At 40.9% G+C, this 24387-nt stretch overlaps 1 protein-coding gene across 2 annotated transcripts in view; it reads left to right on the top strand.

The window, feature by feature from the left end:
- Positions 1 to 24387, top strand: part of rsrc1 (arginine/serine-rich coiled-coil 1) — a 147306-nt gene that overhangs the window by 108013 nt on the left and 14906 nt on the right. For both annotated transcript variants that reach the window (XM_061720331.1, XM_061720329.1), the window contains exon 7: positions 9417 to 9488. In XM_061720331.1, coding sequence (XP_061576315.1) covers positions 9417 to 9488 — 72 coding nt within the window. The remainder of the gene's footprint in view (positions 1 to 9416; positions 9489 to 24387) is intronic.

The raw sequence follows: 24387 nt of genomic DNA, 5'->3' as shown, positions 1-24387 counted from the left end.
AAGGCCACTTCCTTCACTTTGAAGAGAAATAATAATTTCTAATAGGATCATTTCCATTTTACATCTCAGAATTACAGAGACAAAATACCTTACCCAAATCCATTTATTCTACCGTTCTCCACCCAGCCTGAATTATCAGACCGGCTGGTCTCAGCACGGCCCAGCTCGTCTTGGTATAAATCGGCGCGTCCATAATCTCTGTGCTGGCATGTTAATTTTCAAGTCAAAGGGGCAGCTCCCTTTTCATCACGGCAGAGGCTGTGGAATATTCAGCACGCTGCAGATGTTCATGAATAATGTCTGTGGCCAAACCCCTGGCTGAGGCTGGGGGGAGGAATAGAGGGATGAGGGAAGAGGGGGGGAGGCAGTGAGGCCAGATGAATTACACGTAGGGGGGATCTGACAGGCGGCGTGAAGCTTTGTGATCATTCCAAAGTTCTAATAATCTCCCTCACCTTCTCCATCTCCCCAGTAATGAAAGAGAATAGGTGATTGCACCCCAGGCTATGTTCCCCGCGTAATGACTCCTCCAAAGGCACAGAGTCGCCAAGGAAAAATGAACTTTGAATGAGGAGCGAATTGGCTTTGACAGAGTGATAGACCATGACACAGATTTTGTAGCAAAGCAGACGTAGTGCTAATTGATTATCAATATTTTAAGCAAAGTGATGAAAATAAGCATTAAGAGATGAGAAAGAGGGGAGAGAGAAGGGAGTGCACAACACTATCTTCAACATGGGCTGTCATTTGTCTGTTTCTTCTCTTTCTTATGTGTCTAGTGCAGCAAGGCAGCTCTGTATCCCCCTGGCCTTTTTTCCTCATCCTCCCCCACAAACACACACACACACACACTTGCACACTTAACTAATTTTGGATGATGTTTTATCTTCTAGCTTTATGTCTCAAAACTCAATACATTTTTGCAAATCCTTGCCCTATGTATTTCTGAGCTCTCACCTGCATGTTAGTATTTTAATCTTATCATCAGGCCATCATTACTTAGTTTGTCATTATAATTTACCATGAAATAGATTGTAATCATTTTTATTTCTATCTTCTTTTTTTGGTTGGGTAAAAAAATAAAATAGATGACAACGTTTAGTCCACTGTATGATGCTGAATAGTGTCTCGACTGACAAATACTTGTGCTGTATTTCTGCAGATGCTCAACCCATCATTTACTGTCCACACCAAAGTCCACCAAAGTGGACCAGTTTCCGTCGAGACCACCATGTTTGTGTGTCTCCTCTGTGGTGTGTGTGTGTTCCTGTAATATGGTCAGTTGTTCTTGGTCCCGCTGTCGCTGCCAAGGTCCCTGCACTTCTGCCTTTCTCTTCTAAGTGGCCGCCCTTTTGAACCTCCTTGTGTCAGCGCTGCGATTAGCGGCTCCAGTTTACCTTTCATGTGCGGGGGTCCTGATAGATTTAGTCCCATTTACTCCCTTCGCAACTGCGGCTGCCTCAGCTGCACACATGAGACGGACCCTCAGTGGTGTGCCATTACAATGGCATCTAACAAGCTTTCAGCTGGAGAACCAGAGCCTATTCTCCACCATTCAACAGCAAGCTCAAGTGTATTCAAACAGGAATAAATGAACATATACAAAACATACACTCACAAAGAAAGCATATTTTTATTTAATCAAAACTTACAGCTGTTTTGGCAGCAGAATTCATTTTAAAATATATAGCTCTAAAAGATAGCTCTACAGCTGTTATAATGTCCATGTACTCATTAACATTTCATGGTAAAGCTTTATAGCACTCAAAACAAATAGGATAAAGACCTGTTTATAAGTATTTCTTTACTGGAGGGTAGCTGCAAATAACAATTTAAGAATTATATGTTCTTGTAATCAGGCCTGTTTAGTCTACACCCAATCATACATCAATTTAATTTTATGAGTCTCATTTCTGCTATTGTAGGACCACAAGTTTATTTGTATTCATATTTTAGGGGCTTTATAACTGTACGATCATTTTGTGAAAGACATTAAAACTGAATCATCACCACTGCTGGCTTGCACTTGCTTCTCAATCCACATGTGAGAGATGATCGCTACGGTGATATCATTTAAAGTCCTCAGAAGCGTAATTAGTCATTTTTGTTGTTTCCATGTGTAATATTCTTGATGAGATCGTAGCACTGTGCCAAATGATAAATGAAATAACCTAAAAATCACATAGATATATAGTGATTATGCAACTTCTCATATGTACAAAGTTATATATATTTATATATTGTACAGGACACATAAATTGGGACTTCATGAAACCTCTTTGTCCATACTTAGGCTGTTGGAAACACAGAAATTCATACATCCTTTTCACTTTTTTATGATATGTTCTGTAAGTGAGCAGAGGGTGAATTATTAGTGGGTGGAGCCAAAAGTGGTTGAGTGATCCCAGATGTGGCATCAGTGTTTTGTTGTCTCAGTGGCCTTGGGAATGGTGTGCGGGGATGCCAGTCAGCTTCTTTATAGGTAGAGATATTGATATTTTCACTAAAAAATTAAAATAAATAGACTCTAAATTAATACCATCAAGCATTTTTTCTGGTACCTCAAAAACTCAAATTTGAAGCTGGCTGTAGCCATTGCTTCTTCAGCTACTGCAAATCAAATTAACCTTTCACTTCTTTAAAATAGGAGCTGTACTCATGCATATACTGAGTACAAGAGTAAAAAAAAAGGCTTTAAGAAAACAAAGGAGTTAGACAATATAGTGATACAATAACACCAATTGCACAAGCCTGCTCAGAGGTTAAACAACAGAAAAGTTTAAAATAAGCAGGAGAGTGCTTAAATAAAAAGAGGTTAGGGAAGAGAGTAACTGTAGAATGAAGGACATAAAGAGATTAAAGAAAAGCTAGAAAGACATAAGGAGGAGAGCACAGCATGTAGAGTTATGGCAGGGTTGAAGTTGAGGGTGAGATGTCATTCAAAGGCCCCAGGATGCTTAATATTTTACCATGTGATCCCTGCATTATGGATTTGGTGTGATTGCCCTCTCAAGACCTTTGGGATGCACATACTCACTGATGTTAGTGGAGCTCTTCCTAAGAACTTTTCTATTTATCTAAAATGCATGTCCACCCTCCTACCAATATCAGTAATTTCACAGTTAACAGGCAGACATAACAATGAAATGTTTTGATATGTACTGAAAGCCCTAAAAGGCAAGACAATGTGTAATTTACATATGATATTTCCATACCGAGGTTTCAAGGTTGAACTTTGTTTGACCTGGTAACTACATTATTTTTAATATTTTTTTTTTCAGCCTAAGGCTTGTTTGTTATGCATTTGTGTGTGAAATACTCCGGTTTCTATGTGGACATTTGTGTGAGTCTTCAGGTTTGCTTGAACGATCAAGTGTGCACAGCCCATGGCGGTGCATGGTCCTTAGAGTAACCTCCCCCTCTGATCTCCCTGGCCACTGGAGGCCTCCACTCCTCCCCAGGTTTTCACTGATTTTTTTTCTTCTCTGTGGCTCAGGGTCTTGGACTTGTATCTCACAGATTACATGGGTGTAGGTGCAGAGTCACAGGAAACATGTTTGCCCTTTAGTCTACAGGCTACGACGGTGTGCTGGGTCAAAGCCAGTCGCATGCATTAGGAAGACCTCTTTGCTTGACCCAAGGGAAACCTTTCCTCAACCCCGGACCGCTAGTGCAGATTTTTTGCCCAAAGGAAATTAGACACAGATCTTTTTGTGTTGTCTAGAGACAAATAATGTTGAGAGGGGTTTCCACTGTGAAGAGCAGGTTTTCAGTTCTCTTTTTATTTGAGCATTTCTAATTTGAAAAGGCAGAGAAACTTTGACCACAATTTCAATAGTCCAGAAATGTTTGTACAGACATTTTTTATAGTACTTGTGACATTTTATCTGCAAAAATAGTAGGAGAGGTATTTATAAGTGTCATCCACCTGATGTTGGTGTTTGAGTCCTAAAATCTACGGCATGGCGGTTGAATAAACTCTCTCCAGAGTTTATCCTGAGATAAAACTCATCTCAAATCCTCTCCTCCTTGAGTTTAATGTAATCCAAGCACAGTTACAGAAAGCAAGATGCAAACATGGAGCCTAAGTGTTTTGACTTGGGAGCCTTTGAAATTGAACAGAACAAGTGAACAAAACTCCAGAGTTTCTGATGTTGTATCTGACGCCGTGTATGTATGTCGATTCATTTTTCACATAATGGTATGAATGACTCTGTGTCCCCCTGATTCCATGTAAAACGTGGTGCAGAGATCAGCATGTCACTCTGCCACAACTCTGTTCCAGTGTTCAGCGTGTGGCTTCTTCATTTAGACAATAACACGTAAATAATTGATTTATTTAGTAAGATATGTCCTTGTAATTGTTTAATTGGTGAATATTTTATGGATATCATTAATTCAACTTGAAGCAGAAGAAAAGAGAACACCATGCTGAGGATTTACAAGTCTCCTGGCTGAAGAAAAAAATCTCCCTGTGATTTTCACTCAGAGTGATCATACTTTGAAATTGAAGTGAACTGATTACAATTTGATTCAATTTTTTTTTCCCCCTTTTCACAAAGGATTTTTATCAGGCCCTAACACAATTTGTTCAGTCATGAATTACCTTATATTGTGTTATATTCTTCCACTTTAAAAGTTATATGTAGCCCTTTGCTTAATAAATAACTTCATGTCATCTTCTCACGTTTGTCTATTCAACCAGAATATCTCACACTAAATTAGCCAGAAGTTCGAGGTAAGCTGGTTTTTATGTAATCCTGCCACGGGCATCTAAACACACACACACACACACACACACACACATAAGTACAGCAGCCAGAGCTGGCTGCAGCCTCCAGCTTGTGTTGACTCTGTATTGTGCCACCTAGTGGTTCGTCAGGATATTACTCCTGCCCTTGATCCATTTAACCTCCACACCTGCTAAAGTTTTTTTTTCTGTATGTCTTCACTAGTCCCACAGACACAGGAGTCTATTTCATCTGTCATAAAAATGTTAAAGGAAAGTTGTTTGTTTTTTGCCAAATTTGAAGCAACATAACTCACAGCTTTTGGGAATTGGGATTCGAGCTAGTTCAATGAAATTGGGCTGTTTATTGCTTGTGCTGAACATTAAATTAAAAATTATTGGACCTAATTTGAAATACTTTGTGATATTACAGTTCTCTTTAACTCTCTTCTCTTTGATAATAAACTGGGGGGAAGGGTGTTAAACCTGGCACATACTGTATGTTAATTAAGATCCTGGCACATGTCTTAATCACATTCACATCTGGCTACAAATCATGCACAGTCATTGATTGGATTGTTCATCAGATTCAGCAAACAGAATGATAACTATATATTTTATTGCAAAAAAAAAGTAGTGTTTTTTTTTTGTCTCATATGCCTGATCACATTTAATTCCTTATCCACTATGCAGTCTGTCTTTATCACGGTCTTCTGTCTTTCTTTCGAGCAATTTGTAGCTTGTCTTTTTGTAGGTCTTGTCCAGTTGTATGTTAGTTTATCTGCCTCCGTGTCTCTCCAACGGCCTTGTTGTGTTCTTATGTTTCTTTGTTTCATCTTTTTTTCCCGTCAGAGCTGTTATTCTTCTGTATCTGAACATGTTTGTTTGTCCGTCTGCCTTTCTTCCAACCTGTCTGTCTCATATTTATTTTTTATTTTTTTTTATCGTCTTTGCCGCCTCTCTGGTATTCCGTGTAGATCGGAGGCCCGGCTGCCGGTCTTCACTGTAAAGTGCTCAACTGATTGGAGGGGACAGTTTTCCAATGGCGCCGTGCAGCCTCTAATATTCTGTTTGTCGTTGGGTGTGAGGCTGATTTATCACGCCTCCTCTCCTGCTGACATTCAGATTCACTTTGATTGGTGGCTGGACAGAATGACAGCCACTGCTCCGAGTACTGCTAACATCACTCCAGCTTCTGCACATGCGCCGTGTCAAAGAATCCGATCTAATGCTCTGCATAGCCCCATCCAGGTGTACGGTGGATCTGAATATGTTTGCATTTAGACATGAAGAAGTGCATTGCACAATCACTCATAAACTTGCAGAAATGGATAACAGTTGTTGCTAAACTCTATATTATGCAAGTCTGTAAGTGTTACATTGAGTTTATTGAGCAGTGTGGGAGGAATAATGCTCTTTTGTTGTTCTCTCACCTTACCAACCCTATAATATGATGTGCCTTCTCATTCCTAATGCTTACTAACTGTAGTCAGCCTTAGGCCTTGCACTATTGCGTTGAATAACCACCACTGTACCCTCTTCCCCTATCTCTCCTTAATAACTCTATAACTCACCTCAGCCTTATATTTAATTGCTTATCTGTGTGTAAACGTATTAACTCTCTCCTGTATCTGTTTTGCTGCCGTCCCGGGGGCCCGACAAGTCTCTCTGACTGCCATGCCTTACATCCAATGAATAGTCCTTCTCTAAGCGGTAATAGAGAATCAACATCGTAGCAGCAAGCATTGGCGGCGTGTAAGAGATAAATCAGATTGGGGGTCTTGCTTTGCCAGTTTATTGAATCTAAATTGCGTGCACGCTTGGCCCCCGCCGGCCCTACACGGCCCATCCATCTCCCAGCTGATAATGGAACGGGCCCGATTCCACCTGGTGGAAGCATTATTACATTTCCCCTCTAACGAGACCCAGCTAATCCTGCCAAAGGAGGAGAAGAGAAGAGGGAAGAGATGAGGCAACAAGAGAATAGGAGAGAAGAAGAGAGGAATCAAGGAAAAGGAGAAGGGAGGGCAGAAGCAATACATATTCTGTAAGAAAAAAATGATGCATCCTGGCAGTCTGCCTTTACCTCCTACTCTCACTCTTTCTCTCATTCTCACTTTCCTCCTCTCTGTTGCTGCGCATAAAACATCTTCCAGCACTATCAGGGCTACATGGCCCCTGGGCCCCTGAGCTGCAATTACACTCATAATCACAATGCGATTTCACTGACACTCTCCGCCCCTTCCCGCTGCCATCCCTCCTCTTTCTCTCCACCCCTGCAGCCAAGACTGAACGAAGTCTAAATGAAGTGAAAGGCCTCTCGTCTCCCCAACACCCGGCCGTTTATTACACACTTTAATAAAAGTCCATCACAGAATTATCCTACAATGAACTCCACGTACTAACTTGCCAAGAATATATTTCTAATAAGCGGCCTCTGCTCACAGAAGAGCCGGGATGGGAACAGTTTTCATATGCTTTTTGAAGCTATAATGTTAACAGGCATTTCATGGACGTGCAGCAAAGTATGTTTCCTTAATATGTATTTTTTTTAGTTAATCTGTTTTTTTAAAGCAGCATTGCTTATTGATGTAATTAAATCATATCCCCAGCTCAGCACTCAGGCCTACTTTCATTGTTTTGAGGGGGCAGGAGCCCAGTGAGGCAGTGCACTGATGAGAGATGGATAAACAGTTTGATTTGCTGCTATCGCCCCGAGGCGCAGTGTACTGAAGAGATGAGCAAGAGAAGGAAGAGAAAGCATTAAAAATGGGGAGGGGAGGGATAGAGCAAAACAGAGGAAGAGAAGCAAGTGAAAGGATGGATAAGAGAACCTGTTGGGGGAGGGATGAAAGGATAGAGGTGGAGAATAAACATGCAAAGAAAAAGAAACAACAAATCACTCCTGTTGTTTGTGTACACATTTGTGTGCATGCTGGCTATGTTTTTTCTCTTATTTTTGCTTGTTTGTCGGTTTCCCTTACTGTTTTAGCTCTCTTTATCCTACCTGGCTCCCACCTATGTTGGCGCGTCTCATTTTTCTTCTTTTCCCCTCCTCTTTCTTGCTATTTCCCTTCAGCTCTGTCACATGTTGCCTGACTGCCTTTTGGTAGCCCTGAGCGAAAAGTGAACTGAAGTACACAGGAGTTCTTTCAAACACACACTGAAGAAGAAAAAAAAAACCCCACTTAGGTGTTTGCGCACAAATAAATGTGCATACAAACAAGAAAACTCACAGCTCTGGTTCCAAAACCTGCGAGATATTGCAGCGCTTGATTTGGTTTTAGCAAAATTCAAACAGAGACAAACTTTCGGCATGATGACGGTGATAAGTAAAATAGATAGGCGGCTGTTGTTTTGGTTGGGTTTGTTCCCAAACTCTCATATACAGATGTACGCATCCACGCACCCTTGCTGAATGAGGTAGAGTAGGGTTCTAGTTATCCTTTTAGAGTCATTGAGAGCTAAGATGCAGAACCTCCAGGCTCAACTAGCCATACCAACAGTGTGTATGCCAATTACTAAACAAAGAAATAATGGTACAGTCACAGAAAGACGAACCCAACCTATGGCCTCCTCTATTCAAACACACACACACACACACACACACACACACACACACACACACACACACACACACACACTGAGAAACATGCATGTTTTACAGTTTTAACTAGCGCACTCTCTTGCAGCACAGACAGCCAGACACTAAATGAGTGCACACTGAACACACATGTATGCAGCCGTTATGAGTGGTGTAATAAACCCCATTTGGACACCCACAGCTGTGCCCTAACGCAAACAGGCTGCACTCGCAAATACTTACACCCACTCTTATATTGTATTAACCAAAACAGTGAGGTGCGCTCATTCCCTGCCTACCCCTTCTCTCTCGTCTGCTCACTCTCCTCAGTTTCCCTCTTTTTTTTTTCTCTCCCTCTCTCTCAAAGTTTAAACTCATTAAGTGTAATGACATTGGAGACTCAATTTTACATAGCTCACTCATCAACCAAGTGAGATAGCAATAAAGGCAAATGGCTCCGCCGAGGCCCTAACGCTGCAAAATAAATGATGCGCCGCAACGGAAATGTAATTAATTTAGAGGCAGTATTGATAGTCCTGCCATACACGGCATTATATTTTTTAATGTGGCTTAACATCTTGATTATTCGGGGGGGAAAGGTGAAGGAAAACGGGAGCAGAGACAACACGGTTCATGATGAGACATGCTTAAAATGCCCCGACGAGTGTTTACCGCCGCTGCCTCACTTTCTCTTAAGCTTTTCATTATGCCGAGCCGATAAAAACCTCTCAGGAAGAAACGCTGACTTTACAGCGGTACAAAGGGGAAGCAGCGATGAGTGCTGCTTGGTAGCGAGAGGAGGAGAAAGCATCTTTAATGTTTCTGTTGATTTGCACACTAACTGTGACTAACGTTTTTTCCTCCTCTGTGATGAGTATGTTATTTCAGGAGATAAAATGTTTCACAAGAACGCTTCAACTAATTGTTCTTAAAAAATAACATTCATCACATTTAATTTGTTTATGCTTTATCAAAGATTTACAGTTCAATTCCATTAATGATAACGGATATGATGCCTTAATTCATTTATAAAATGTTATCAGTATTTTCTGTAATACAGCCATAATGAGGGCTTTTTCTAACTCTGATTTCTTGTGTTTTCAGCTAAAACAGATGAGGTTCTGAAAGCCAAAGTAGCCAAGAGAGAGGAGGAGGCCAAGAAGAAGACGGAGGAAGGTAAGTGTCCCTTCATTCCTTCTTCTGTTTTACCTCAAAAAGCCATTTATATTAATTTGGATGAATGGAAACATAAAATATGGTGAAAGTGAGCAATAAGATACTTGTTTCATTCAGTTTATTTTCTATGATTGTCAGTTAGAAATGATTGATCCGACTAAAACAAGCAACATAGCCTCATGTATCGCCCAAAGGTTCTAACAGAGTGAGTTGCAAAAGAAAAAAAATGAACTCTTGTTTTCATAACAGATGATCACAATGTGTTAAACTAATTTAATTCACGATTATGTAAAAACCCATGTCCGATGCATGATAAAACTTTTACATTTCACCAATACTTTGCGAACCATGATCTCAGAGATGCTGATGACACTCCATATCTTTGGTTTTGTTTTGGAGTTTTTTTTAAGATGGTTGTAATTTACAAATGCAGGCAGAAAGGTAGAAATGTGCTTAGCATTGCAGGCAATAAATTCAGATCACCTTCACGACCACCAGCATTGGAAATACACACACACACACACACACACCCACATACACTCAACGATTATCTTGATGCACATTCAAATAAAGTCAAGAGTAATTTGCAGTGGATATGATAAACAGTAATAAAAGTCCTTAGATAGAATAATGACCCAGGTCCTTTACTGACCAGAGCATGATATAAATGAGAATATCAAATGCGCTATTATCATCCGTGTGTGTGTGTGTGTGTGTGTGTGTGTGTGTGTGTGTGTGTGTGTGTGTGTGTGTGTGTGTGTGTGTGTGTGTGTGTGTGTGCGTGTGCGTGTGCGTGTGCGTGTGCGTGTGCGCGTGTGCGTGTGCGTGTGTGCGTGTGTGCGTGCAGGCGCCAGCACACGTGGTAATGTAATTTGTTCTGGAGTCTGTGTGTTTTCATGTTGCTGGACTCGCCTGCGACAATTTGTGTAACTTTTTGTGTTTGCATGGACAGTGTATGGCAGCATGACCTTTAACGTTAGCTGACCTTTTAGATAAATGAAAGTTCATCCATCAGAAACTAATTAGCCCTGCACTCTTGCTTTAGTCCCTCAGTTCTGGGAAGAATTGATTTCTTCCATCTCTCTATTTTTCCCCATTTTGTTTTTTTCTTTGCCATTCACAAATTAGTATTCATTATTTTTTCACGGTATCAGTGCTCTGTCTCTTCATTATTTCCCCTTCTTTTCTTTTTTGTCTCTTAATGTCTTTTTCTGACTTCAATTTTTCTTCATCAACTATTTGAGTCTCTCTTTTACTCACAGCAGCTTTCTCCTTTTTTCTTTGAATAAAAAAAAACTCTGTGAAGGTACCTTGCTCGGGGCAACAGATCAAGGTTCCCAGTCAGATAGTTTTCTTAAGCAAAATTCGTACTGCTCGACTGCCTCTATTTGGAATCAGCTGACTCTTTTTTTCTTTTTGCTCAAAGGCCTATCTTCCCTTGCCCTAACTGTTCATTGTATGTGTGGAAAAAATAAAAAGGTATTGTGCGCAGTTTTCTGTGCAGGCACTGCCTCCGAGGATTACTATTTTATTCCTTCCCGTGCAAAGGGACACATCAAGTGAGTTCACAGAGGCTCAACAAAAGTGGCCCTGATGGTTTGCTGTTGCAATGATGGCAACAGAGGCCAGGGGTTCTGTGACAAATACACATGAACACACATGCAGAAGCAAATTCAGCTAGCTTCATCCTCTTCTGCCCTTTCTCCCCGCACAACTGAAATGGAGGAGGTGGACCAATGCTGCTGCTAAACAGCAGCTCACCAGGGGTCTCCGTATTCCCTCCAGGGCCTCTCAGAGGTCAACACAACTGCAAAGTTTGCACTTGAACTGCTAAGTCAACTGAAATGAGAAAACCTTTTAAAGAGAATGGAGGGTTGAAGTGAAGAACACTTCCACCTACACACCTCGTTCATAAATAGATCCACATCCTAGACTGGCAATGCGTTTGAGTTAGCCTAGCCCTAATCGAAACCACCAAGATCTGATTCATGTGGATGCTATGATATGCAAGCTATTATTGTAGGCAACCGTGGCTGTGTACTGCAAAGCACTGAGGAAGGAGCGGATCAATAACTGGCCCTGTGGTCATCAGTTAACAAAGTAGTATCAGCTTAAAAGGAGTACTTGGCTCTCTGGTTAAGGGAAGCCAGATGAGGCTAGCGGTTGAAAAAAGAAACGTACGATATGAAAGGGTGTAAGAATGAGAGAGGTGGATGATTCCTTTGTTATTTTCATGCCTTGTTTAGGCTATTAAAGCTTCCATATGCTGTTTGTTTGCCCAGGGGGCTTTTAGCTAACGCGCTGATCCCAGTTATAATAAGACGGACTGACTGCCAGCGTTCCACAGTTGGATTGAACTTTCATCTGGCATTTTACTGAAGCCACAGGACTCACTGTGAATGGTAGTGCTGTGTGTGTAGCTGAACAATATAAATAGTCATGGGAAAAAGCAAGTAAACTTTCCTTCAGCTAGAAAGTTTTACATATCAGGATGAAATTCAAAAATAATCTGGTTCTTACCAGGTCCTACTATTGGGTAAACATGAATACAGCACATGCCATATTACATCCATCCATCCATCATCTATACCCGCTTTATCCCTTGCGGGGTCACGGGGGTCTGCTGGAGCCTATCCCAGCTCATTTCAGGTGAATGCCTGAAATGAGCTGGGATAGCCATATTACAATTCTTCATTTTTATCACACAAAATCTAAGCCAATATGTAACATTAGTTTGTGAAAATCAAACTGCATCCAATGATTCATAAAACTATAGAACCACCCTCAGCATCAGTTAATTGAACTTATTGTTTCAGACTTAGAGCCACTCTTATTTACAACATAAGAGTTTCAATCACGTTAAGGTCAGGACTTTGTCTGAGCTACTGCAACCCCTTGAGTCTTTCCATTTTTCAGCTATTGGTTAAGATTTGCTAATGTGATTTGAATCATCCTACTTCACGACCTGATTTCAATCAAGCTTCAGCTTTTGTACAGATAGCACTTACAGAGGACTTCAGGGACAACTCACTGACTGCAACAGCCCAGGTCCTGTGGTGGTACAAGCTCAAATCATCGCTCTTCCACCTTGTTAGTATGACGTGTTTCGTCTGTTTTTGTTTTTACCACATTTTGCTCTACATTACTGCCAAGCATGTAGACTTTGATCTCATCAAGATATTGATCAAGAGGTTCAGATGCAACCTTGCAAATTCTTTCCTACAACCCGGACTTGTCCAATATATAACATAACATTTAACATACCAACAGTGCCCTGTAGAGTCTGAGATGTCTATCTAAGTTGGGGGGTTTTTTTTGTTTGTTTTTTTTAATCAAATACACAAACAACCATTTTTAAGAGCATTGTAAGACATCCCTACATGCCCTGGTCTCCCAAGAAAGTGTTTCCTTGTCATGAACTGCCAGCAGTTTCTTGATTTCATTTATTATTTGAGTTTTCCAAATTTTCCATGTCCTTGAATAAGTGCCCTGATGGATTGTGGTAGTCTTACAATATCAGTGATCCATTGCACAATGATTGTTGTTATTTACATTGTGACACTGTCCAGTCACAACAACTAGATGCTCTGCTTTGTTTCAGACTCGGGAGACTTTAAAGGATTACTGTTTATCAGCTGAATAGACCAGCTAAGCACGATAAGTATAGTCTGACATCAGTGCTTTCTTTATTTTAACTTCCTGTTACGGTTATGTCAGTTCATTGTCACATACTACTATTACTACTACTTCAAACACACGGTCTCATTGCTGTCATCTTGTTAAATCTAGCCATGCGTGTCATTTATGACTCTAGGAAAAACATGTTTTCATCTGCGCAGGCATTCTCCAAAATTCAGAATTATGTAGATATAGATTGCACCTTCGTTTATAGCCTACAGATTGTATTTTGGCCCTGAACCTGCTCTGTCCCCATTACCTCAAACCACCGCCAGATTGGGAGATCATATATTTTAATGAGACGTATAATAGCTCTTTAACCTATATCATTAGGGAAATATAGTATACCTACCGTTTGCTCTTTCGGCTGTTAAACGAAAGGACTGTTTCCTTAATTACGTGGTGTGTAAGACAGGTCACGGGTTGGGTGTGTGTGCACATTTGTGTGTGTGTGTCTCCCTCTGTTTTCAAAAATTATATGACCATTACATATTCAGCCGCAAGTCCGCGCCAGCCCTGCCACCTCACACTCCCCAGCCCCTCCTCGACCCAGCAACCATTAACGCCTCATCACCATTTAACTAGCTCTGTTGTCAATCACCTCAGGTCCTCGGCTGAAACAGAAAATGTCTGGATCTGGTCTCCTGTGAAAGTGAGAATACACACCATCGCTGACTGAAGGACACCTTATTTAGGGACCAGTAAATATAACTAGAATATGATTGAGGATGAATGTGTCTGCAACATCATTTGTTTGAAATAACGCTGTGTTTCTGTTTGGTATAATTGCATACTCGGCTAAACACTTTCTACGTCAGCTAGAATTTCACCTCTGCATATATGCAATACCAGTGTGGGTGTATATGCCCATGATAAATGGTGTGATCCCTTTTCTAATTGAAAATAATTGCTAATCCATGGATAACAAGCTCTTGTATAATCCAAAGCCATATCCCTTCAGTTCTGGCCTATCTCGGCTGTAATAAAAGACAGGAAATGAGAGGCAAGTGAGAGTGGTGGCTTGGACATTGACGCTTAATGTAATCTGCCTTGAAATCAAATTATTTGACCTGGAAAGCCTAACAATACAAAACTCCTGCCAGGCTGCTGTTAAATATTTAGCACATGCCTGTCATGAATACAAATGGAGCGCAAATTAGAATCTACAGGCGCGTGACCCTCATATCACACTCGGTGAGCATGGGGGGGGTGACTCTGCTTTAAATGTTTTAATTACCTAGGCCACGGTGTGGCGTGCAACACTACCTCACCAAGCAGCATCGCTTGAAGGACAAGCGGTAAAATTCAATCGCTGGTAAACACAAGCAATTTGGTGTCCGTGCTCTAATCAAATTAACTGAAACACAAGTATTCAGTAAGGAGCGCCTGGATTATTACAAGCTATAGTTCCCAGTATCTTCACTCAGGGTGGACAATATTTTTTTTTAAACTGTGTACTTTCTGCTGGCTATATGATCTACCTTAGGACTCGAGGGAGGCTCCATATTGCTCTTGTGCACGCTTGGCTGAAGGAAGATCTGTCTCAGTGATTTTGATGTAAGAAAATCTGGTTTGTATTGATTGGGTATTGATTAGTGGAGTTGGCCTCATCTCCTGTCGTTACTTCAGATAAATGGCCTTATTTGTTGTGTTATTATGTTCAACACAATCATGCCAGGGACAGTCAGAGGTGTATTGAACCGACACTTCATTGGCTTCATGAGGTTTATTTTTTCCAGGAATTAAATGGGGATGTTTTCTGCCAGTATGGGTCAGCATGGGGGGCGGGGTGGGGGGGTGCATTGGCAGTTAATCTAAAGGTATTTTTCAACTACAATCTAAAAGGGGGAAAAAATTCACATTTATATTAGATTTGTATCCTACCCAAGTAATGGCTGATTTAGAGATGATTCTTTTAAGGCATCTCTCTTTTTATGTTTTCCTCTCACCTCCCCTATTCATTCAGGTTTGTGGTTCCCCTCACGCTGAAATGATTAGTTATGCAAGGCTTGTAAGCACTGAATCAGAGTTATGGTCCCTAGGGAAATAAATTTGGCAGAAAATCAGTGGGAGAAGATTTAATTATCACGAGAAGACCTTTTTTTTTTTTTTTCTTGTTTTGGACCAATGAAGCCCAAACTCTTCTCTCTTCCTCTCTTCCATTCTATACTCTGCTCCACATGCTGTAGCCAAGAAAGCCCTGGCGCCCGTGCTACACAACCAGGCCTCTCTTTGCCTTCCTTTTCCTCCCAATTTGTTTCATTGCATGGTGATAAGCCAAGCAATTACTGCTTTATTGATTTTTCATCACTGCAAATTTAAAGCTGTTTTTTTTCCACCTACCTCTCACTTCCCCTTTCCTCTTCCAGCGATGGTGCGGCAAGGTGATTAGGTGACCTCCTGTCCTAAGCGCTCCCGGTCTCTTGAATGGGGTGGCGGTGAATGCCGAATTCTTCTAACCCTGTCTGACCCTCTGTTGTCCCGGGGTAATGGGATGCTGATGCTGCCTGGTGTGGCTGTCACTTCTGCAGCTATGGAGCCTATAGCTTAATAATTTCTATAAGGATATCTATGGAATGAGATCTTTGACTCCATAGCAGCTGCGCTATCTCTGCCATAGGCCGAATTACACAGAAATTGACCGTGCACACTTTCATTCTGTGTTCATTCAGGTCAAGTAGACAGATGATTGACAGTACCCTTTTACCCTCTGTGATTGGTAATCGTTTCTTGGGTCACCCTTATCAATTAACCTGCTGCCAGTAAACCATTGTACATTCAGCAACTCTGTATTGAGTCACCAACTTGATATATTTCCCTGATTTCCCCCCCCCCCCCTTACCATCAATTCTGCTTATATTTATTGTAGTATTTTTTAGCAATAGATATTAAACGTCTTGGATTAGACCAGTGTTTACGAGACAAAACACTTCTAAACTATCTCACACAGCTTAATATGTATGTTTTAACTTATTATACATATTATTCATTTTTATAACTAAATGTTAATCTAATAATATAACCAGATTGAAAGTTTAGTTACTTATTTTTAATGTAAATATTGGCATTTGAGAGGTAGGCATTGCTGTATTTTGCAGCCCGTGCAAGAAATCTTGTCAGCACGTGAAAGTAGCTGTCACACACACGTACACGTACGAGTATATCTGGACATGATCACGCACAGCAGTGGTTTGTTTGGTTCAGTCTAACAGGGTGGTCAGAGCGCTGTGATTAGACACACCCACAGAATACTGCAGGTCAAAGTGCTGGCGTCCTGGGTGGCTCTGAACATGTGGTCGCCTCTGCAAGGTTTGTAGTTAGACATCAGAGATCTCTTAAAAGTATGTTTTAGTGAGGCAGCAATATGGGCTTCCGTGTGCCCGCTTTTGAAAAGGTGTGTGTGTGTTTAATAACTGCAATGTGATCACGTTGGAGTCCCTCTTGGTGTATATTTATCTGTTTTCGGGTGAGCTTATTTGAGAGAGGTTGAACACTAGAGGAAATTGGTGAATATAAAATTAAACTTTACATTGCTCAGCAAAGTCAAGTGTGGAAACAATTTGAAGAAGTTGAAGATGGCAGCAGTGCTGACTATGTGATCTGCGTTAGGTTGTTGATAAATATCAGCACAGCAGGCTGACATATAATAAAAGTAAAATTACTCTGCGTTGTTTCCAACGTATCTCACAGTTTCCTTTTAACCATTTCCTTTGCAACTGTGTCCAACCCTGCACTGAATTTGTTTTACCAAGGGATATGAATGCTTTGGTTATACAAAGATATCTTGTGATAGAGGATGCATTTTGTTTCATTTGTACTCCTTTTATTCCCTTTTTTTTCTTCTTCAATTTGACAAGCCTTGCAAAGCTCAGAGCATGCACAAATAAACCTGTGCCGAGAAAGCACTCTCTTGAGAGAAAGGTGAGTCAAGTAGTGGATCAGGCACTGTGTTTCCCTTGTATTTTTTGCAATTCGATTCGCATTTTAGTTGTGATTAAGCTTTGGGCAAATTGGGTAATGATAATGAACATGTCCCATTTCATCACTGGCAGATTTATTCAAACACTGTATGATCCATCCATCAAAACTCTTGAGCCAACATCTGTGGTTGTAGTACTGTAACTGATAATGGCCGGGTTTCCCAGATCCAACCCTTCTTAAGGATTTAAGAAAGCTCTTAAGAAGTGTTCAACTAAGAAGAGGCCCTAAGATACGGGTGTTTCCCAGATGACTTCTTAACACCGTTCTTAGGACCGCTCTTAGCACCGCTCTTAAGATCGCTCTTTAGAGGAGCTGTCCACCACCGTGGTTCTGAAACTAAATCAATCAATGCCAGGCAAATCGATCACCGTTCACTATCAGTGCATTTTCACACACAGCACTGCTACCTAACGCACTAATTCCCTGCTGCCTGTGCGTTATGTGTGTTAAAATGAACAACTATGATGATAAATATACTTTAATGACCCTTTTTCATGATGAAAACCAGACTGCAACTAAATAAGAAGTAGTCTTGGTAAGAGAACAATGAGGAAATGTATTGTTTTTTTTAAATGTGAAAGATGGACGAAAGGACAAATTAACTTAACGATCAGCATTTAGGACCACATTGTATCCTCCTCACTAGTAAAACAGTATCCTTCACCTCAAAAAAATATTCTGAATTTTATTTAGCTGCTTGACCTTTTTCACTATTAAGCAGAATCTTGCATTCATCAACGTTGTATTTGCGGATGTTTGGAGACAGACAGCGGGTGTGTGGAGACACGCAGTGCTGCTCCTCAATGCACTAATTCCCAAACATGTAGCTGTCATGGGTGCCCCCCGGCCACCTGGCAACAATGTCCGTTATCAGGCCCTCGTGGTCCACCACCACCTGCGTGTTGATGGCAGAAAAATGCTTCCTCCCAATCCAGCACGGGTCCACCAAGGAGGGATTGAGGATGGGGATCAAGGTGCCATCCACTACACCAATCACCCGGGGGGTCCCAGCCATGGCGTGGAATCCTTGGTGGACCTGGCGGATCTCCTTCCTTGTGGTGGCATCTTAATGTGCGCTCGGGCATGGCGCAGGAGGATCGGTGTCACGGCTGCCACACTCCGTGACACCGACGCCTTGCTCAGTCTGGTGCCGTCCCCCACCATCTCCAGGAAGCTCCCCACTGCGTAAAAACACAGTGCAACCAGTAACTGGACCTCCGGGCTCAGGGCGAAATTGCACCGGGTTGCCCTCCGGATATGTGGAGACACCAACGTGATCAGGCGTTGTATCTCAGCCCGTGGAAGCCGGTACCTCATCTGGACAGCCCGGTCCGACAGCACGTCCAGGGGATTGAAGTGCTGACGCACGAATGTGTTCATATAAACAGTTCGGCTTCGCGCACGGCAACGCAGTTGATTGCAGCGAGAATATGGCGTATAGCAGCCATGGTATCTCACACGTGTGATAAATGATAGTCATGATGATCGTTTTATTTGTGCGTAATGCATAAAGCATATACAGGAACACACTTGTTATTCCTTATTTTTCTTTTTTTCTCCCTTTGCTGTCACCAATGAATGCTAAACAATATAAATCTAAAGTATAAAATAGATCAAAATTTGTGCGGTGTGCATTGTTTTAATATCTCATTGCTTGGTGTGATATTGATTTGCCTGACGCGGCTGGATCTGTGAGTCTTTGTTCACTAAGATGGTTGTAAAGACTGGGTCAGCAGCATCTTACATTTCCTTCTTAATGAAAGACCTTCTTAAGCTAAGAGCAACTCTGGGAAACGTGTTTTTCTTTCACAGGCTCCTTAAGAACGTTTGAAAGAAGCCTTTTGCTGTTAAGAGCTTCTTAACTGATCTGGGAAACCTGGCCAATGTCTGTGTATTCTGTAAGAAGGGGTTTTGCGTACATATTATTTTCTTTTAGCTTAAAAGCTCCTTTGCAATGCTTAGGGGGATGTATTCACCTTAAACTACAGGTAATAAAGGTCATAAATAACCTTGAAATACCTCCTTTTTTCTTCTTTTTTTAAAACTTTTAAACCAAAAAGACAGTATCACAAATAAAATTCAGCAACCAGACCATCAAAGCATGAGCAGATAATTAAACATAGCCATCTATTTCAGATGTCTCCGTGGTAATTGCCAATAGCTTTACTGGTGTTCACAGGACATTATCATCGATCTTTTTTGATTGATTCATATTTATTCAAATAATATTTTGTGGTTTCATTTGTCAATGCACATTCAAAGATTTAATTAAAAAAAAGTAACAAAAACATATTGTTGTGCTGTCCTAGAGGCGTAATCTGGATTTACATTTACAGCAATTTACCTTTGATCTTTATTTTATTTGAATACGGTTTCATCCATCCATCCATCCATCCATCCATCCATCCATCCATCCATCCATCCATCCATCCATCCATCCATCCATCCATCCATCCATTATCTATACCCGCTTTATCCTTTGCAGGGTCAGGGCATCTGCTGGAGCCTATCCCAGCTCATTTCAGGTGAAAGGCAGGGGTCCATTCTGGACAGGTCACCAGTCTATCACAGAATATGGTTTCATAATAATGATAATGCTATACACTGGTCCAGAAGTATTTGTACTGCAAATGAGTTTTTATTTAGCCTTTCAACACCCCTGCTTTTGATATGAACAAAACAATCAAGAATTGTCTAAAGTTTCTCCAAAAATTGACAATTTTTCAGTGGCTCAAATGCATTTGAAAAAAGTAAACATTTTTGTGGACCCTCGTAAAGACAAGAGTCTACACTTTGGTCGTACTTGAATTTTATATTTTATTGGTTGAGTAAAAAACTAAAGTCATGAAAACTCCAGCGTTTGTCCAAACACTGCTGAACCTACAGTACATTTAATGGACTAAAGTAGTTTAGTAAACATCTGGTTTAGTACCATCCTTCCTCTTATAATGTACTATTATACATTTTAGTATAGTTCTTCTACAACTCTGTGACAAACTTTTCTGCAGCATCGGCACAGCTTCAGTTATCCCAGAATGGAGAGAGTGGACTTCTTTATTAGGAGCTGGAGGGTTCGGTAGTTGTGATAGGTGGACAGGGTAGCAGACACTGAGGAGGGAAAGGATCAGCTCAGGCAATATTATTTCTTTAATACTTGTGCATATTAACACAGAGGGAAACATGAATTATAAACCTATCATTGGCGTACTTGAGCGGCTGACAGAAATCAAACATTTCAGGACTGATGGAACATTTCAACCACTAAGTTATTCATGCTTTTCCTTCATGTAGTTAAGACCATGAAGGAAAATAATTTATAGGGAGGAGTTTGGGATTTAAATTAAATAATAGCTTCACTTTGGTGTCTTTGTGTTATTTGATTCCTTCCAATAAAGAAGAATAAAGAAGAGTAATGTTTCATGCAGTGCCAAGGTTATTAGTCTACAACTGAGGTCAGAAGACAAAGCGGTGGGGGTACATTTGCCTAATTAATTAGTACTCACACACACACACATACATGACCTTTACTTATGTAGTTTGGAGCCAACCACACAAATAGGCCTCTCTCTGCCTCTGTCCTTTTTCCTGTATCGCCATCACACACACACACACACACACACACACACACACACACACACACACACACACACACACACACACACACACACACACACACATTTGCACACTGTCAGGAGCCAGCAGAATTGAAGGGAGAATCAATTACAACACGGCTAAGGGCAAAGAGTTGGTAGCTTGATGGCTACATGTCAAGAGGACTGTAGGTCACTAAGTGTGTGTGTGAGTTGATGTTTGTGTATTAGTGTTTGTTAAAAATCAAGTGTGTTGCCAGGATTCAGATTACATCATTTTCATTTTAAAGACCTTGCTCCAATTAAGTAATTAGTTGCTGGGTGTTTCTCTAATTATAGAGTTGTTCATAAAAGAGCTGCTGACCAGCCAGAGATCGAAAAAATGGAGACCACTGCACTTTTTCTAGACACACACACACACACACACACACACACACACACACACACACACACACACACACACACACACACACACACACACACACACACACACACACACACATTCAACACACAGTGTCTTAAAATCCAGTTAATGCAGTCAAATGCTTGTTATTTCTGGTAAAGGGCAGGGCAGGATGCTATGTTTCTAATCACACTAAAACAGCACTGTGCTTAATACAAGGCTCTGTGGGTGTCACAGATGGATCCAGTTGCAATCAAGAATATACACAAAAAAATTAGTTTCTCCTCTCGTCCTTAAACATTTGAGCTGATTCTCGCTCTTGCAACGGGACCGCAAAAGTAGCAAAAGGTTTAACAAAATGGGACAAATGGGAAGCAAAATACAATAATGTCTGGAATGTCGCCAATACCCCATTTGAAGACAGTCAGCGCAGAAAGTGGCTGTGATCTTGAATATCTCACCACTCAGCCTGTGAAAGTGTCACTATTTAATGAGATTCTGTGATGTTGCCCAGACTCGGGACATCAGCTAACACTCATACTGCTCTCTTTTCTCTCCCACACACACACAAATGGCAAGAGAAGCACAACCAGCTGGTTTCGGTTTTGCCGTCTATGCATGCAATTATCACTGTGCAGTCAGCAGAGATGGTCAGGAATTAGTGGGGATTACAAATAAATAGCTGACATTTATGCATATAGCATACATTTTGAAACTTTGTAGCTTGTGGAAGTTGTTTTCCAAATGGTAAATGACTGTCTTTTGAATTAAAGCATCACATATGTCTATGATAGAGATGTTAAAAATCCCCCCCAAAATCCTTTCCAGTATTTTGCTTTGAAAAGATTTGCATCCAAGTAGTCTTAATTTATGGCTGAGGGTTGCATATAATGTAAATTTCTATAGTCGTGGACGGATTAACGTGTTATTTGTTCCCCCAGGATTTCTGACAGGAGCAAGCAAAGTACATCAATTTAATCCTGCGTGCAGGATTATTAGTAAAGTCAGTTGAGAACACGAGTTGAGAGTTTAGATGAGCAGAAGGGGACTGAATGACGGGAGAGGGGTGGTGGGTAGGGAGAAATGAGTAAAGATGTGGAGGGAGATAGCAGAGCACGACGCGTGGCTGACATGTCATCCTGTCATTAGCAGGTTGTTTGGTCTTTAATTCATCATTCAGACCTTTATTGACTGGAGAGTGGGAGATCACTATCAGCAGGAGACTCTACAAAAGTGTGTGTTTGGGACACTCAGTTACCAGCTGCTCCTCATTTCCTGATGTACATATCATATAAGATCATATAAGCAAGACTATTGAGGCAAAATATTTCTCAAGAAGACATTTTATCCTGGTTATTACATAACATGGTTATTTTAAGAGTAAATTCAGGTAGGACATTTGAAGTTATAAGTAAGTGCTACTATGAGGGCGGTTTTTAGTTTTATATATGTGACAAGCGCTTTGATGACTGTGACAGAACTCCACAGAGACCAGTTGACACTGATAACAAGGTGACCACCACAGGGAGTTACTTGGCGTGTGTGTGTGTATTGTGTTAGATGGCACATTGTTGCGATAGCATGGACTATGGACATGGAGGGTTTTTTTTTTAAGGAGCGTAATATATGAATCACTGTCTGTTGTGTGGGTGTGGTCTCTTAGGAGCAGGCATTATACTATCTTAGCCACCTGCTCCGTCATTGGACATCTCCTGCCTCTCGTTCCCATTTACAAACACATACATGTATACGGACAATCCTTGGGGACAGAGTTGGGACATCTGGCTCAGCCTTTTACAATTTCCCTTCATTTTGCGTGACCTGTTGACCCCGGCCGCAACAGGCGTCAGACAGGCATCAGACAGGCGTCAGCGTCACCGCGTCACATGTTGTCATTGTTGCAACACCAGCAGCGGTGGGTTGCTGTTTACACAGTGCATATGCTATTATTTTGCAAATTGTATAACTTTAGTTTATTATTAAACAATTAAAAGTTAACCCAACCCGTCCCCATTGTTATCAAAGAATATTACAATATTCTTAAGGGTAAGTTGTGGATGTGCTAAATTATTAGGTAAGAATATAACGAAAATCATTTCTACCGTAATTCTTTTTTTCCATTTTCATTTTAAGGCTTGAAAAAAAATTACAGCTTTGGTATATAAAGCATGCTCAGTGACCAATAATGCAATTCTTCTTTTTCAAAACCGGCCATACTTCTTCCATTCATTAGTACATCAGTGTTTTGATCCGTTTTCAGTTAGATTTTTTCTTTGAAATGCTCATTTATTATTGTCTCTCTTAAATGTAAATGTCATGGTTGCGAAGGGCTCAAAATACTTTTAAATAGGATCCAGGTCAGGTGAGACAAGGATTTGGATATTATTCAGACAGTCCTTGACATGGCCAGCTAGCTTCTTGGTGCTACAAAGCTATACCGGGATGAGTGGAGCCACCTGTCTTCAGTCCTGCTTTCACCTGACTCAAAGTGGTGGCCTGGATCCAAATGTGACCCAGCACTAGCCCGTCCCTCTGCTCCATCAACAGTCACTGTACATAAAACAATTTGGCTTCTGGTATGTATTAATGCTTCATCTTGTGAATCTAGTTCTATGGAAATCATGTTCCATCTTTCTTTACATGCTCTTGGTCTTCGAGTACCAGACACTTGTACTGTGGTTATGGATGCTCCAAGTGGGTTGAATCCTGGAAAGTGGTTGCACTGGAGGTTAATGGGTAGCTGTTCCTGTTTTAATTTTGAAACTTTGTTTGTAGCTGAAGTTGTTTTCCAAATGGTAAATGACTGTCTTTTGAATTAAAGCATCACATATGTCTATGATAGAGATTTAAAAAATTCCTCCCCCCAAAATTCTTTTCCTTCCTGATGAATGGGCAGATCTGTGTGTGGAAACTGAATTTTAGATTTGAAGATTTTGTGATGCAGTATTTTGCTTTGAAAAGATTTGCATCCAAGTAGTCTTAATTTATGGCTGAGGGTTGCATATAATGTACCAGTCCTATAGTCGTGTACTGGATGTATGGACAGAAGGACGGATTAAGTGGGTTGAATCCCAGAAAGTGGTTGCACTGGAGGTTAATGAGTAGCTGTTCCCATTAACTTTTTCGGAAGATCTTGATTGGGTTTAGATGTCCATGTTATTTATAAGTTTTTTTTCTTCATATCTCCAGAATCTTTCACTTTTCAGGCCTCCTTAAACCTCCTATTTTGTTCCATTTTACGAGAATA

The sequence above is a fragment of the Cololabis saira genome, chromosome 4 (assembly GCF_033807715.1).
Source record: "Cololabis saira isolate AMF1-May2022 chromosome 4, fColSai1.1, whole genome shotgun sequence".
In the NCBI taxonomy this organism is placed as follows: domain Eukaryota; kingdom Metazoa; phylum Chordata; class Actinopteri; order Beloniformes; family Belonidae; genus Cololabis; species Cololabis saira.
Note: the sequence above shows the minus strand (reverse complement) of the source record. Positions and strands in the feature narration are given on the sequence as shown.